This window comes from Semicossyphus pulcher, unplaced genomic scaffold (genome assembly GCF_022749685.1).
Source record: "Semicossyphus pulcher isolate SPU_LCO1_2020_fin unplaced genomic scaffold, fSemPul1.0.p SCAF_5, whole genome shotgun sequence".
Lineage (NCBI taxonomy): Eukaryota > Metazoa > Chordata > Actinopteri > Labriformes > Labridae > Semicossyphus > Semicossyphus pulcher.
The window spans coordinates 20,880,942-20,896,957 of NW_027211726.1; the positions used below are offsets into that span (position 1 = coordinate 20,880,942).

Below are 16,016 nucleotides of genomic sequence, written 5' to 3' on the forward strand. Positions count from 1 at the left end.
CTCACTTGTTCTTTTCCCAGCACTTGCAGATAAAGCGCATCATGCACAAACACATTGTGTACAGCTGTAGGAGGTCGTGAATATTAAAGGATGTGAAATAAAATGATTTTCTGCTGTGTTTTTCAGCCTGTGTTGACAGGCGCTGGCTTTTCATGCCATGTCTGAACAAAGAGACAAGCAGAGAGTCTGAACACCCCACGGCTAACCAGCCTCTGAACTCTCGCTCAGCATGTCAGCGCTGTCCAATGGCTGCAAACACATGGCGAATCATGCACCACGGGTCAAACTCTGATTGCATTTCCAGAAGTACCACTTCATTTCCCTCACCACTGACACTACTTCATAAAAGCTTGTAACAGCCTTTCGGTTTTCCGGTTGTGACCACATATGCTTAGTGCAAGACGTTTTCATATGCAATGTCGGGCGTAATTGCTTGAGCACAAACTATAAAGAGTGATGCTTTAATTAGTTGCTAGTAAAAAGATAAACAGTTACAAGGATATGATTTTTATTTGAGAGCCTGGGCCTGTTCTGAACTTGTTTCTGGGCGAAGAGACCTGCAGCCATGAAGTCTAACAGTGCACAGCTTACTTGCGCAACATTGTTTTGCAGCTTGACATGATTTAATTGTGATTTTCATATTGTTATCACGCTGTGGATTTTGTTCAGGATTGCATGACAAGTGCTTATTAGAGGCTATGTGCTCATTCAGTTCTTGCAAATTCTAGCTGAGCTTCTTTCTACCAGCCAAAAAGCAGTTTTTCAGAACTTGCCAAATGGGTCAGCTTGGTGTATTTTATCACTTGGTCCAGCACTGTGAGCCCCACTTGCTTGAAGGCCCGATAAATCTGTCTACAAAACACCCAGACATTTTGTTCTAAAAGTGTCAGATATATTGTTTGTCACTGGCTTAGAGAGAGGTTGTCCTTATGAAAGAAGCGGGGAACTGTCACGTCTCAGGAAATCACGATCTTTGTAGCTAAAGATGTTTTTGTTTTGCCTCTAACCATACACAGCGAGGACGGGAACACAGGTTCTTTGTCTCAGGTCTCTGGTTTGTGATTTTGTTACGTCGCAGCATTTATTGAAATGTTCATGCCATTGAGAGTTTTGCTTTCAGTTTTAGCTGTGAAGAATGCAACCTTGGTGACTTCCTTTTAACTGAGACAGACGGTAATCAATGTTAGCACATCAGCTTTGCCTTTTGGCTGCCTTTTTATTGTGCATCTCTCTTTACATAGAACTCAATGTCATGTTTCTCCAAATGACTATACAGAAGCTAAACAGAGATGCTCACTTTTTTTCCTTTGCTTTTTGCTTCACTGAAAAGTACACAGTATCAGAGAGGAGTGTCTATAGCCGCTTTCCCACTGGTCAAAAAATCCACTAACAAACAGCTTTTTTGCTTAGTGGGAAAGGGTACAATCGGCATTCAGACCTGTGTCAAATGACTCTGCAGTAGACCCAGGTAATTATTGCCTCGGCTCTGATCAGCAATGATGGGAACACAAAACCCGTGTAGATACGTAAATCTCCGCTACCTGTCCAGCACCATGCCATGCTACGTCGGTAACATCTGCGACTCCTTGTCCTCTCAGCTTCAAATTCCTTTTTTGTCCAAGCAGCAACGTTCCAAATCTGTCGTCGCCGAGTTTGATAAATAGACTGAATGAGTAATAGATACAATCAAGTCCTAACCTCCGTAACATCTTCGCTGTTTAATAACCCTGTTTTGGGTGTGTTTGTGACGTCAGACGGTGACGCAGCAGAAAAGAGGCTGACAGGAGTATACTTCACTGGCAATGGGAAAAGAGACAATTGGCATCTATAAGTGGGTCCTACCGGGTCTGAAAAACCTGCTTCAATGCGCTAATTTCGGTGGGAAAGAGATTTATCTGAATCAGTTTGGCATAATTGTTCCTTTCTTTAAAGGTATAATAAGTAGGATTTTCCTAGAAAAATAAAATACAGACTTCTATAGGCCTCTATGCATGTGTGTTGGTGAGTGTGTGTGCAGACCCCTGTGAGACCCTTCCCTCTGGATCTATTCTGTTGTTTTGCTTTGCACGGGACGTTTTCAGAAGGGGCGCTGTTGTGGTTCCCTGAGCCAATCACAGCATATAGGTGAGTGTGGGAGTGGTTCAAATTAGCAACTGGGCCCCATTCAGACCGGCGAACATGGCGAAGAGCGATGCAGAGTTGGCCTTCTTTCTGTTGGACAGGCAGGTGCCTCAAACCAGGTAGGACAAGCTAACCGGCGGTTAGCATGCTAGCGCGAAGGTAACCGTGATGCTGTCGGTGTTAGCTCAGTGGGGTGGGCGTGTTCTTGCACGAGAGTGAGCCCAGGCCCAGTTTGAATGCGTTGTTGACAAACTGCAAGGAAAAATCCTACTTATTTTACCTTTAATTATTTGCTGTTATTTTTGTACTTTTGCAGACTGAATTGTCTGGAAGGGTTTCAGGCATTTAAAAAAACAAGAGCGGAAGCAGAAAACAGATGGGCGATTAAGGGATGTTTTGTGTTGAGGGAACAAGAGGGTTAAAGGTTTAAATCCAGGCAATAAGTGAACGCATCTCAGCAAACCCTCAGGCTTGTTCTTTGGCTTTGTCTCTCAGTAACAGTGCAAGTGAGTGTGCACATTTATGCATGTGTGCGCTAATGTGTTTGATGCTGAGCATGTGTGTGAACTAGTCTCCTTAAATCTGTCTCTGCTCGAACAATATGCAAGAAGTTGCAGCGTCTTACATTAGATCCCCCCTTCACACACACTTTTCCAGGCCGAGAGCATATACTGTATTTCTGACACTGAACGATACATGGCTTCAATCCAGCACAGGCAACCTGTCACTCAAGAAGCTTTTTTAATCACGACCAGTGAGGTTGAGTGAAGTGTGAGACGTGTGTACATTAATTGGAAACCAGCGCTTTGCTTTGTATCGGAGGCTAATCCATTCAGCTAATCCAAGCTAACACAGCTGAATGACAGCTAGATGAAGCTCCTTGTCTCTTGCCTCTCTGTCGTACGCTGATAGTGAAATTGGCACCAGTCACAGCTGGAGACATGTATTTTAATTTCAGAGAAATGTGATTAGTTTGCTTTTGGCCTGCTTCTTTTATGCAGCTGAGAGAGGGGACGCTGTTCTGTGATATGGTGGCATGAGGTCAAGATCAAAAGTAATTATGACCGAATTAAATGCATAAGATGAATTTAACGTCAGATATCAAAAAGCAAAAGTGGTTCAATTTACAGTTTCTGATACCCTTGTGCTGCTCTTCTTCACCGTGAAGCAGTGCAACGCTAGAATTTATTCCTATTATGAGGTCAACTAAATCAAGAGCAGGCAAAGATGAGGAGTGCAAAGTGAGGGCATTTGTGCTCTTGCAACGTTTCTGTGGTCAAAGATCATAAAAGTGCAAACATGTAGGAGGTGAATAAAAAGGCAAGATGAATAGCAGAAAAGTGATTTTAGCTTTCGAGAGGAAATAGAGACGGCAGATCAGAGGTTTGAGTCAATGAAGAGTGGTAGACTCTGATGATTGCTTGTCTGGCTAAAGTTGAATTTCTGGTACAGAAAGTCCAGGCTCAGTGCATTAGCCCGACAAAACGAACAATTTAGTACCATTAATGTCGATCTCGGAAATGTTGTGTGAGTGTCTTTGCTCTTTTTTTAAATGTATTTTCTGACTGCAACCTTGAAGCGGAGCATGGACACTGTGTTCAGCAGATCGGCTGCATTTATGGAGATGGAAACACAATCTTCTAGCGATGCTATCATCATGGTTTGAGAGATGGCACTGACAAATGTTTCGTCTTTTCATTGGTTGTTCCACCACTTTGGCTCAAACCCAACTTTAAGATGGATTGCTATGTTATGTACAAACAGTCATGCTCCCCAGAGGATACAGCCCCTGACTTATCTTCTAGTGCTGCGTGGTATAGATAAGTATATATTGCAGTATTTTGGCGTAAGGCAAAATAATCAGAGAGATGACATTAGCCCCATCAATCTGAGCTGTACTTTATTTTAAGCTAAATAGTAAATAACCCCAGCTAAACATGTTAGCATTGTCAGTTTCATAATATCAGCATGCTCGGAACACCGTTCTGTTGTAGCCAATAACTTTATGTAAAGATGGAAGATGGGCTTCCTTTCCATCTATCCATACATCCATCCATTACCTAATCCACTTATCCTGTTCAGGGTCGTTGGGGGGGCTGGAGCCAATCCCAGTTGTCATCGGGGGAGAGGCAGGGTACGCCCTGGATGGATCGCCAGTCATTCACACGGCTGACACATAGAAACAGACAACCATTTAGCTCACATTCACACCTATGGGCAGGAAACCCAGAGGGAAACTACGCATACAAGGGGAGAACAAGGACTCCACATAGAAAGACCCCTTACGACCAAACCAGGATTTGAACCAGGAACCTTCTAGCTGTGAGGCAACAGCGCTAACCTTGCGGCACTGTGCAGCCTGTTCCTCCTCTCATTGTACAAAAATGAAGCCAAAATGCACCCAGAAGCGGGCGCTGCTATCTTGCACATTTGAACTAGCCATCCTCTTGTTGTTCCTCCTCTACTCTGCTAATCCAGATCGGCTGCAGGAGCCGTATTTGTCAACAGAGCTGTCAATCATGGCGTTAGAGCCCTTTGACTCATGTCACATCTGTTAACATGGAGGAGGCGGGCTTTATGACCTATACTGCAGCCAGGCAGCAGGGGGCGCTCAAAATGTTTTGACTTCACTTTTGGGTAGCTGTCATGTCGTCCATCTTTTTATTCAGTCTATGGTAGTACAGGTAGCTGTAGACTAGCCTTGTTCAGAGTTTGGCCTGCAAGTTACCTTACCCAGCAAGTAAAGAGGGAATCAAATCTTGCTTAGGGCTCCAAAAAGCCTTAGGCCATCGACGTCAATGTTGATATAAATCACAGCGGGGCATCCTCAACAGTGCTGACATTTCCTTATCCAAAATGTAAGTGCTACTGCCTGCACAAAGTTTATTTCCCTCCTTAGGTTGTATACATGTTATTTAAAGACAAAAAATACAAGCCAGCCATGAGGGGAGAAATGCAAACAATATTTGGCCACTATAGTTTATGAAACCTTATTCTATCTTCTATGTGCCAGCTCAGAGCTGTTTAAAATTCCTTTCAGTCAGGTATGTATAATTCATCCTGGGATAGAAGCCCTTTCCACTGAAGGCAATTGATTCGAGCACAGTTAGAACCCAGTATAAGAGTACCTACACACCTCTCCAGGTGATATTCCCATCTTAAACCAGAGATCTGCTTCTTCAACATTGGATTTCTTCTCCCCGTCTTCCTCTGTGACTCCCTGGCTTGCTTGACTTTTAACAAGAGACGAAAAAGTAACTTTCTCTCGGAGTTGGGAGAGGCTGGATCTGAATCTGTCTGGCCCATACTGAGTGATTTATCTCCCCATTGCATGTTTGTGTGTTTGTGGGTGAGTGTCTGTGGGGCTGGACTCTGAATGTTATAGGTCAAGGTGAGGTACCTCCAACTCAAAAGTCAAAAGTTTGTGAGTGGTTTTGTGCCCTGCAGCTCATGTCACTAATCGACAGCAAACCAACTCTATTTTCTTGTTCTTCTTTCTTTCGCTACACGTCTGTCTGTCTTTCTCTGGCACAACTCACATTCCAGTTTCATATTGTGTACCTTCATACTTTTCAGTGCTTTAGTAGATATCTAATTGTTCTACATTTTCACATTGTAAAACAAAAATATTGATCCCTCACCGTAGTTTTCCCTCGTTCTGCATCTCTTTTTGTCTCCCTCTGTCTCTCCAGGTCTCCAACGTTTTCTCTTCCTCACCTTTTCTCCTACTCATCCTCTCTTTGTTTTGACGTCCAGTAGTTGGCTGTTTTCCCTTGGATCTTCCCTCAGTCATAAATCACTGTCACCCCACTTCTAGGAGTGGGAAACCAGCTGCCAGCATCAACAATTCTACGTGTGTTTGTGTGTGTGCGGGAGTGTGTGCGACGAGAGAGAGAGAGAAATGGAGCAAGAGAGAATATTTCAAAGTGTTCGCCATCTCAGCGAGCATGCATTTCACTGGGCTTGTTTGTGAACCCTTCATCTCTCAATACATCCACACACATCCATGCAGTGAATAATGTGTGTGTGTGTGTGTGTGTGTGTGCGTGTGTGTGTGTGTGTGTTTCGTGCTTAGATGCCCTTGACCAAAACAGAGGGATGAAGTTTGCCGGACTGTATCTGCTATGAAAATTAATGCCAGGGGGTTATACACAGCAGGCTTTGCATTGTGCTGCTGGCTGCAGTCACACAATGTGGGGAGACAAGCTGAAGTGAATAAATATAGAAAGAAAAATTCACGCAGAGAATACAAAGTTTTTCACACGGGAGACACATCAGATTACCTTGTCACTAAAGTCACTAAAGTGTAGCAAAAGGTGCCCTAATTTGTTCAAGTTTCAATTAAATGTGTTGTTAGCTCTCTGGCTACCAACCGCATGAATGCCAATATAGACAAGCAATATAGGCTACATTGGATATTACATTCATGCTCCCACCTGTATCCCCTTACTTTCACCTGTACACAAACCTACAGTACAGACCAATGACTGTATATATAAGTAGATGGACGATAGCAATCATGATAGGCGCTGCCATCTTGCAATGGTGACGTCATTTGGAACCAGAGTTGTGCAGTAGAGATCGGCGGGCGTATCCACTGTAGCCACTTCCGCTAACCAAAACACACTCAAATGACAAACTAACCCAGCAAGGGTCCTGCACGTTGGCATATTTAACAGCAGAACAGCTCCTTTGTGTTGGTCTGAAGCAGACTTTCACAGATATGTAAACTTCAATGACTGCAGTGATTGTTTTAGTTACGTTTCCTGTCGCTGATCCTCCTCTACTCTGCTAATCTGGAAGCTGCGGGAACTGTATTTGTCAACAGAGCTGTCAATCATCCTTTTTACAGCATCAAATAACTAATTAAAAATAAACTTGTAAGTAAATCAGCATGATAAGAACTAGCTATAATGACAAACCATGTTTGAGAAAAATGTATTTGGCGTATATTTTGATTTTATAATTTGACTCATGTCCCATTTGTTAACATTGAGGAGGCTGGCTTTATGACCTATACTGCAGCCAGTCAGCAGGGGCGATAGAGAGGTCCTGGCTTCACTTTTGGGGAGCTGTCATGTCGTCCATCTTATTATACAGTCTGTGGTTCTGACAGTTGCTAATGTCTGTATTTAAGCTTAAATTGGACATTTTACAGAGTTAGCTTGTTTGCTCTTGTTTAATAAAGAGTTGACATCAGTTTGATGTGACAAGTAGAGAGGAGGTCTGGTACATATTAGCATAGCTTTAACATACGCTTGAGATGTAGAAAAGTGTTTAGCTACCTAAAAAGGAGACGTGCTAACTTGTTTACATATTGTATCTCCTAAGCTGCTAGCTAGATAGCCGCTGGCTTGTGAGTCTACAGCTGGGCTTTGTTTTGGGAGGAGAGCTATGTGGGGTCAAGCTAGTGTTGAAGACCAATATAGAATGAAGCGCGGCGTTGTTGTAAAAAAAAAGACTTATTTTCTGTTTCCATAAGTAGTAAATGCAGTAGCTGTGACTAGTGGAGGCTTTGGAGATGTCAATGCAAACTTTGATAGAACTTTACTGGGTCGTGAAATTTTAGGGCGAAATAACGTAACTTTATTTGTATTGTTAAGTTATTAGTAAAATATTGTAGGAGCAATCAGGGAGCAACATGAAATTTTAAAGTAACTTTGCCCAACATCTATGTGTGTATGCAGCAAGGCAATCTTAGGGCTGCAATGGCAGAAGCACCAAAAACAGCCCCTCTTACAGCTCCTGTATCTGTAACCAGAAGGAAGGAATAAGAAGGGTGGATTGACGGGGTTGTTAGTGTTATGGATGACATCTTTTTGCTAGACTCTTTCTGTGTGATAAATAACCAAAGTATTATGCTACTAGTTTGTAACACAGCCTTGGGGTTACAAAGTACTCTCCAGCCTTGAAAGACATCCTTGAACTGTTTTCACAATGGCTCCAACAATGTTTTCTGCTGTTATTTCTCCTCTACTTAGTTTCACAGCTTCCATATACGTAGGAATGACGTGTTCCTGACCTCTGAACTTTTGTGTTTCAGTCAGGTGTTTCCTCACGGCTTACCTGAGGAGTTCACCCTGATCTTCACCCTGGCATTGAAGAAAGCCGCCCTGGGAGACACCGTCTACCTCTTCCAGATCTCTGATGAGCAGGGGTACCCGCAGGTGCTGCTTCCTCTCTGTTTCCTCATCCCTGCATCTCTTTTCTCCCATCTCTTCTCCTTCCTCATCTCTTCCTCGATCTTTCACCTTTTAAACTTCACACTTTTTGTCTACACACTCTTCCAGTTTCTCATCTCTCTTTTGCACAATCATCAACTTTCCCCATCGATTTATTTCCTTCTTGTGACACCTTTTCACTTCTCTCCCTATTTTCATTCCAGGTCTCTTTTGTCCTCTCTTATTCTTCACCCGATTCCTCCTCTCTCTCATTTGCCGTCTCTCCGTCGACTTTCCTCGATCATCTCCCTCTCACCTCTTTCATTCACCTTCATTGTTATTCACATGTGTTCCAATGATGAAGCGCTGAAGTCCCTCAGAGTCCCCATAATCACTGAGAGTCTGAGGCCACATTTAAATACTCAATGTGTATGATGGATGGGGCCAAGTCGCCTCATTAGGAGTGATTGATTGGCTGTACGGCTTGTGTGTGTAATTAATATGTCTTCCCCTTTACTCCCACTCTGCTGCTGTGTTCTACAGCTTTGTTAGCTGGTAGCAGCATGTACATATTTATCTTTGTTGAAGCCACAGACACTCAGACAACTGTAGATACAGTACATTTTTCTTATTTAATGAATACATGTTTTGGGTTCTAATAAGCACTCTCTTCTCTCTTCATACTTGTCCCCTCCTTTACATCTCCACCAGCTTTCTGTAGACCTCAACGGCCCCGAGGGCACCCTGTCCCTGCGAGCCAGGGGAGTGGACCCCGCATCTGACCCGGTGGGCTGCGTTTTCTCCGGGGAGGGCGTGGAAGCCCTGATGGACTTGCGCTGGCATAAGGTGGCTCTCAGTGTGCAACAGGAGTTCGTATCCCTCCACGTGGACTGCAGCTCCATTGAGACCAAACCTCTGGACCCCCGCGGAGCTGTGCCCACTGACGGACACACTCTGCTGGGCATTCGGGCTTCAGATGCTCGGTCTGTGCAGGTATGGATCCATGGAGAACTGAGAACAGAGTCAAACATTCCTATCAGACCGACCTCCCATAAAGACCTCTGTGCTGAAATCCTTTATTCTCACCATGCATATGTGTAAAAGCTTACATGTCTGTTATAGACCAAAGCCCCTGCGGTGCTGTTCTGATTAAGCCGTTCTCTTTCATTCCTGATTAGAAAAAGCGAGCAGACTACCTGGGAGACGTGCTTGTAGTGAGCCAGGACTATTAACACTGAATAGATCCAGTAATCCAGGCACTTAGTTTGACGATCAATTAACTGGCGCAGTCAGAAAGCAGGCAGGGTCTTTTGTTACTGCAGGAAGGAAGTGTTCATATATGTAGACACGCATGTAAACCTCCTGATGAAGTGCTTTCATTATGCTTCAAGTAAATGAGAAATGAATTGGCTCCCAACCTTGTTTAAAACCTCTGTTAAATTTTATTAGAGAGAGACCTTCATGCTAAAATAACGCTCCCTTTCTCTCCCTGTCTTTCTCAGATGGACATTCAGCAGGTGATGTTGTACTGTGACCCCTCCCTCGCCATGCAGGAGGCCTGTTGTGAGATACCTGGGGCACGGGTGAGACTGGCAACCTTTACTAACTGATGGTCAAACAATTATAAACAGTAAAAATGAAATTCGTGTGGAGCGCAGCCTTTCACAACAGGGCTGCAATGAATTCTCTCCTACATTGTCCTAAAATATGCAGAGTTTTAAACCTGGAATTATGCTGTAGTATTTGCTGTCTGGCAGAGAGGTGGATGAGAAGATAGGTACCACTGTCATGTCTGTACACTTAAATGGCCAGTTTGCTGATTTTCAACCTCAGTCCTATCATGCTATTATTGGGAGCTAATGCTATTATGGTAGAAAAATAATGCAGTTTCGTTCTGTGCCAGACTACGTAAAACACGTCATCTGGAGGAGGCCAGGGAGCTCGCTAAACTGCACTTCCTCAATGTAAGGACGCCTGCCTCCGATGTCATGTTTGACGCTAGTATTTGGCTCCAGCGTCTCTCGCTGGGCTGTTCCTTTCAGAGCAAGGGAAGCAATGCACGCTGGGTGTTGTAGGAATATAGAATGGGCGAAACCACGAGCTGTTTGTACAACTTTCTTCACAGCTATGGCGCCAATTTCAAATATTATTGCTTCTATCGATTACAGAGAACACCATCTTTGACTGACAGTGGCTTTTTCCAGGGGCGAATTGCTCCTTTAATATGAGGCTATAGCCAGCTGCTGGTTAGCTTAGCTTAGCACAAAGACTGGGAAAAGGGAGAAGTAAGTCCCTCCAAAAAGTATAAAAAGTGTAAAAAGAAAGTCCCCATTTGACAGGAGGTTTTGTCATGAATTATTTATTGGCTTGAAGCAGTAACTTCCTGAAGTCTCAAAGGGTTGCTTGGCAACTGGTTCTGTCCAAGAATGAGTCCCTCATAACCCCCCATTAAACGGCAAACTACCAGTTTAACACTGATAAATGTGCAAATCAAACAATTGTAATGTCTTAATGTTGAACTGTGTAACTGTGCTGGTAGGTAATTGTTGCTAAGCTAAGCTAACCAGTGGCTAACTGTTGTTTCATCTTAAACAATTATACGTTTCTCTGGCAGAAACTGAAAGCAGTAATTCCCAAGTGTCAAAAAGTGGTCTTAACAATATCAGAGTGGATTTTCAGCTTCAGTTTGGATTCACTCACTTTCATAAAGAGTCTGAAGTGGTGCTGATGTTTCTCAACTAGGGGCCTTTGAACCTCTTCTGCCAGCTCAAAGGGGCACCCATTTTGGTTGACCCTCATGCCTTCTTAAATTATTGCTCTAAACCCAGTCTCCACATGGGGTTATAAGTGTGCAGAAAAATGTATCCTCAGGCTCGCACAAATCTTCAGTCGATAGGTGCCTGCCACTCTTCATCTGATAAATGAATCTGAAAAATGAGTGTTTAGAGACACTTGTAGGAACCTTAACCTCAGTTTAACCCCCCTTAGTATGACTCAACACTTGTTGCAGCTGCTTCACAGTAAACGTCTTTGAAGGTTACAGTGCAACAGCTGCAAGAAAAGCTGAGTTTGCACTATCAGAATTAAACCTCGTAAATAGTCTCTGCATTTGCTCTGGAGGCTCGCGGTTCTTAATTAGTAACAGTTTGTCCTGCTAATGTGTTATGCTAATTTTTTTGCAAGTTACATTTTGTTGACTCCAATAGATCAAAACAAGCTAGTTGTCCACCTTAGATTTTTATGTCCCTTCTTATAAACACTGTAAATTACTTCCACAAATAAGAAAAAGCCTGTCTTATTATGTTTCCAATATTCTTTTGAGGCTTTGTTTAACATAGGGTATTATGTATACAAACTGACTAGGGCTTAGAGTAATCCCATTGTGTGCAATTATGTCATATCAACCCTGGTTTTCTAATATTGTTTGTACTCTGTGACTGTGACTAAAAGCCTAATTGAAACTGCGGCTTGCTCTCCCTCGCAGCTTTAGAAATGCCTCTGTTTATATTTCTCTCTCTCTTTCTCAGGCAGTATTTTTGTGCAGGTATTGTTTGCCGGCTTCAGACAAAGCCTTATCAAATAGAAAACAGATATATTGGACCCAAATACAACAGTGTGTTTCTGTTCGACAGGCAAAAACAGAGCGGATGATCATTCAGTTCTGGGAAGAATTGCAAACATCCCGTTCTCGGTTTTATTTTTAAGCTGCAGGTATTTTTGTTTTCTGCCAACTTTTTTTGGTCAGAATTCTCCAGGGTGTCTGTGCTTACGTGTCTGTGTGTGTGCACGCACATGTGTCTACTTTGTTACCAAGTGAATTCATAAGAAGGATACAAATAGGGGAAGAAGTTCTATCAGACATTTGAAACTTTAGAGTCCTCTGGAGAAAGCACTGAATGTTACAAAATTGAAAAGGAGTTATTAGAGGGTTTGAAGACGGAAATCTCTCCTCCTTTACTCGAGCCGCTGCGGGGCTTCCTCCAAGCTGCGTTTAAGTTTGACAGAGAAGTGTGGGGCACGAGTTCACATGTGTTGACACTCACCGATATGATCACACACCAATGGAGGCTTTAGGAAGGAAATGTATAGAATTACTAGTTGTTATAAGCTCTGACATTGATATCTGACTGCTACAGTATCACATTAAATGCTGAAGGAAGATGCTAGGAGGCCTAGTGTTGGATTGGATTTTTGAGATTAGCCATTTTAGCTAAGTTTCATAGTGTAAAAGCTTGTCTGGTTCTTTTCATCATGCCAGGTTTTAGAGGATTTTTTAGAAAACAATATCATAAAATAAACAAAGTTCTCAATAGGTACCATTTTTAGCCATGTAAGCAGCATAACTCAAGGGAGGGAATTGGATTAATCAACGGCCAAACCACTCCCTACACCCTCTTCCTACGCACTTCCACTCCATTTGCTCACTCACGTGGAGGGCTCGCCACATTGAGTGCTGCCCCCCCCCCGACAAGCTCTGAGTGTGGAGTGGGAGTGGGTTGTTAAACCCTCCACCAGTGAGTCTGCATCGATGCTGACTTACTGACCAGGTGCAACGCTGCGTTATGTTCGCAATGAGATGAGAGACCCTCCGTGTTATTATCCGTACAAACGAGAACTGCTTTAATTAAGAGAAATATGAAATAATATACTGATGTCAGCGTCTTAAAGTTAACATTATATTCAGGATCTAATAAACCATTTTATTTTCTAGAAATGATACAAGTGAAAAGTTTAAAGTGTTTTATATTAACAGGGACGGCTGTAAAAACTCAGCAGGTCATTAACATGAGCTTGAAAAATATATTCACAGATAAGAAAAGCCACCAAGGAAGCCAGGGAGGAAATTTATGTCCTCTTAATGTGGAGTGATTTTAATGACTCTGCCTCACTGGTATTTATGTATGTATTATACCTGCTAAACTTTTGCATGCTAGCATTGTTGTTGTGAGCATGTCGATGTTAGCATTTAGCTTAAAGCAGCTATATGCTGAAGCACAGCTGTATAGAGCTGCTAGCTTGGCTGTAGCCTGCTCATTTTGTTTATACAATAGTGTAGTGTTTCAATTACAGACTTATCCAAGCAACAATGTCTTGCAATATGACAAATATTGGAATATGTACTCACCCAGCAAATATACAGTAACTATGGTAAATATTATTTACGGATGGCAAGTTTTGTGTTGCACAAAATGCAGGGGGATTTTTGATGTCAGATTTTTATACCCTGCCCAGAAGAAAAATAATTGGTTTGGGGTTTGAAAACAACAAAGTGTTTTTTTTTTCTTCCTGTTTTCAATTATGTTTCTGTGGTGTGATTGCAGTGCCCACCAGACACTCCGAAGAACCGCCGTGCTGCTGAGAACGACCTGTTGGAAAACACATTTAACCAGGTAAATCACAGCCGCAAACCCACCTACACACATATTGTAACATTCTTACAGAAATGACAGTACTAATGCATGTAAACTTTGTCAATGTAAAATAAATGACAAGCACTTAAATCCTGTTACAAATTGAGGGAAAATGTTAAAGAATCTGCCAGAAACACTTTGCTTCCTTTAGACTTATCACAACATATGGTTCCCATCCGTCACAGACATGACACGTACAGACACAGACAAGCACTTGGCCTCAAACGCTTTTCTTTCTGAGACCGTTTCAGTTGTCTCAAACTCCTGCTGGCAAGCAAACACTGGCCTGCAGGACTTATACCAAATGGTGCAGTTGTTTTCCCCTAAACTTTGGCTTGGAAGACACGTTTTCCACTCTGTTGCAGATTACTGCAGTTCCAAGTTTTATACGACTTCATTTCGGTGAAGTCTTCTGGTAGCAACTTGTCCTCAGCAGTGTCAAATGCATGACAAATAGAGCATCATGCAACACATGGGAGCTGTAATTCCACGAATTTCCATGGTGTTTACGGCTGCTTCAGCGCCGTTTGATACATGAAGTTCGTCCTGTGTAACGCAAAGGCAATTTATTTTTGTTTCCACACCCGCTTGATTCATCATTCATATTAATAGGATCTATATCCAATTATCTATTCATTAGGGCCCGGTGTTTGTCTTGCCGAGTGCTGGTGTTAACTTAGAGCTCTGGCAGTATTCGGGACGCAGTAATCAATCCTGTGGATGTTTCAGCCAGACACAGTTGCAATAACTCAGGAATGCCTCCTCTCTGTGTTTATATCTCTCTCTTACCTGTCATTCTTTCTCTCCTTCTCCTTTGTTATCAGTTGTTGCTGACTGACTGTTTAAATATGTGTATTATGTTGTTAAGCCTTATAGTACAACATGACAGGCCTACAAATGTTTCACTTTATTATGTGTAACTGACATTTCTCTCTTTTTATAACCTTTCCTGTATCTGAACACCATGTAGGCCATAGACGTGCACATACAGGCAAGGATTAGCTTGAGTTGTTTCTATTTTTGTCTCTGTGTCAGATCTGTACACTGTAAATGAACGTGAAGATTCCAGCGTGCAGGCCAGATGTCACTGAGCCATAGCACTGCTTTCATTAAACTAAGCCTCAATGAGTGACGGCACATTAAAGACAGCATACGTGGCATGCACTGTGTTGTATACGTGGAAAGAGTGATGTAAGTCGGTGACATTGAGTGAGCGGAGGGTAAACTGTGGTCATAGTGCAGTAGGCGTACAAAGATTAGCTGTGTTCCAATCCAGAGGCTGCATCCTTCGAAGGGCGTGTTTGAAGACTGACTGCGTCACAGCGGCGCGTACAAAGGCTGTCACATTTTGAGGGCTCAGATGTTGCCGACAAATGCTTCATATATCATACATCATATCCCGAGATTCATTGCGCACCAATTAAAATGTCAATCAATGGAATAGCTAGCGTTACACGAAAGGGCCCTTGAAACAAATTATCTGAAATAATAGATTAAGTTAAGTGACGTTAGTTATGCTAGCTAGTTAGGCCGCTAGCTACCCGTAGCTAGGTGACAGGAGGGTAAGGGTGGGAACAGCTGGTGACGTAAAAAGGAAATCCTCCGTAGTCCGTAGTCTCATTTCAGTACAGCTTTAGTGGTCTATGCAGGCTATGAATGACGGTGCCTTTGTAGACCACCTCCTTCGAAGGCTGCAGCCCCTGGATTGGGACACAGTCATTGTGTATATTCCTTGTTTAACCCACTAAAAACAGATTTACTCCTAAAGGGCTCTCTGTATCTACAAAGGGATCCATGCTAAGTCTGACAAATGCCTCAGGTGATTTGACTTGGTGCTATAATGTTTCAGGTGGAGGACTTAGGAGTTACAAAGAAGTTAGCTTAGACCTATGTAGCCCCCACCCTCTCTCTCTGTGAGGCTAAAGGCCAGAGGTTACATTAGCTGTAGAAAGCCCAATGTCTGACCAAAATGTCTGACCCAACTTTTATTTTTCCATCATGAATCGTTGCACAAAGCTAAATCTGTGTGGCATTAAAGCAATAGTTCAACATTTGGGGAAAATATTGGCTACTTTTAAAAATACAGCTTTCTTGCCAGGACTTAGATGAGATGATCAATTGGACCCTCAGGTCTGTATGCTAAGTGAAACTACAGCCAGCAGCAGTTAGCCTAGCTTAGCACAAAGAGTGTAAAACACTACTCTGTTTCTGCCCAAGATTACCAATTTTGCCAACCCGCACCCTAGCTTAAATTAGCTCTTAAGTAGTTATCCGTCAAAATCTAAGTGTAACCACAAAGTATGGTTCGACAGCGGATTATGTG

The 16,016-nt window shown here is 42.8% G+C and overlaps 1 protein-coding gene across 4 annotated transcripts in view; it reads left to right on the plus strand.

Annotated features, from left to right (window-relative positions):
- The window catches only part of col16a1 (collagen, type XVI, alpha 1), a 79,643-nt gene that overhangs the window by 18,077 nt on the left and 45,550 nt on the right, over positions 1-16,016 (plus strand). For all 4 annotated transcript variants that reach the window (XM_069681599.1, XM_069681602.1, XM_069681601.1 and 1 more), the window contains exons 5-8: positions 8,165-8,288; positions 8,994-9,275; positions 9,785-9,865; positions 13,604-13,672. In XM_069681599.1, coding sequence (XP_069537700.1) covers positions 8,165-8,288; positions 8,994-9,275; positions 9,785-9,865; positions 13,604-13,672 — 556 coding nt within the window. The remainder of the gene's footprint in view (positions 1-8,164; positions 8,289-8,993; positions 9,276-9,784; positions 9,866-13,603; positions 13,673-16,016) is intronic.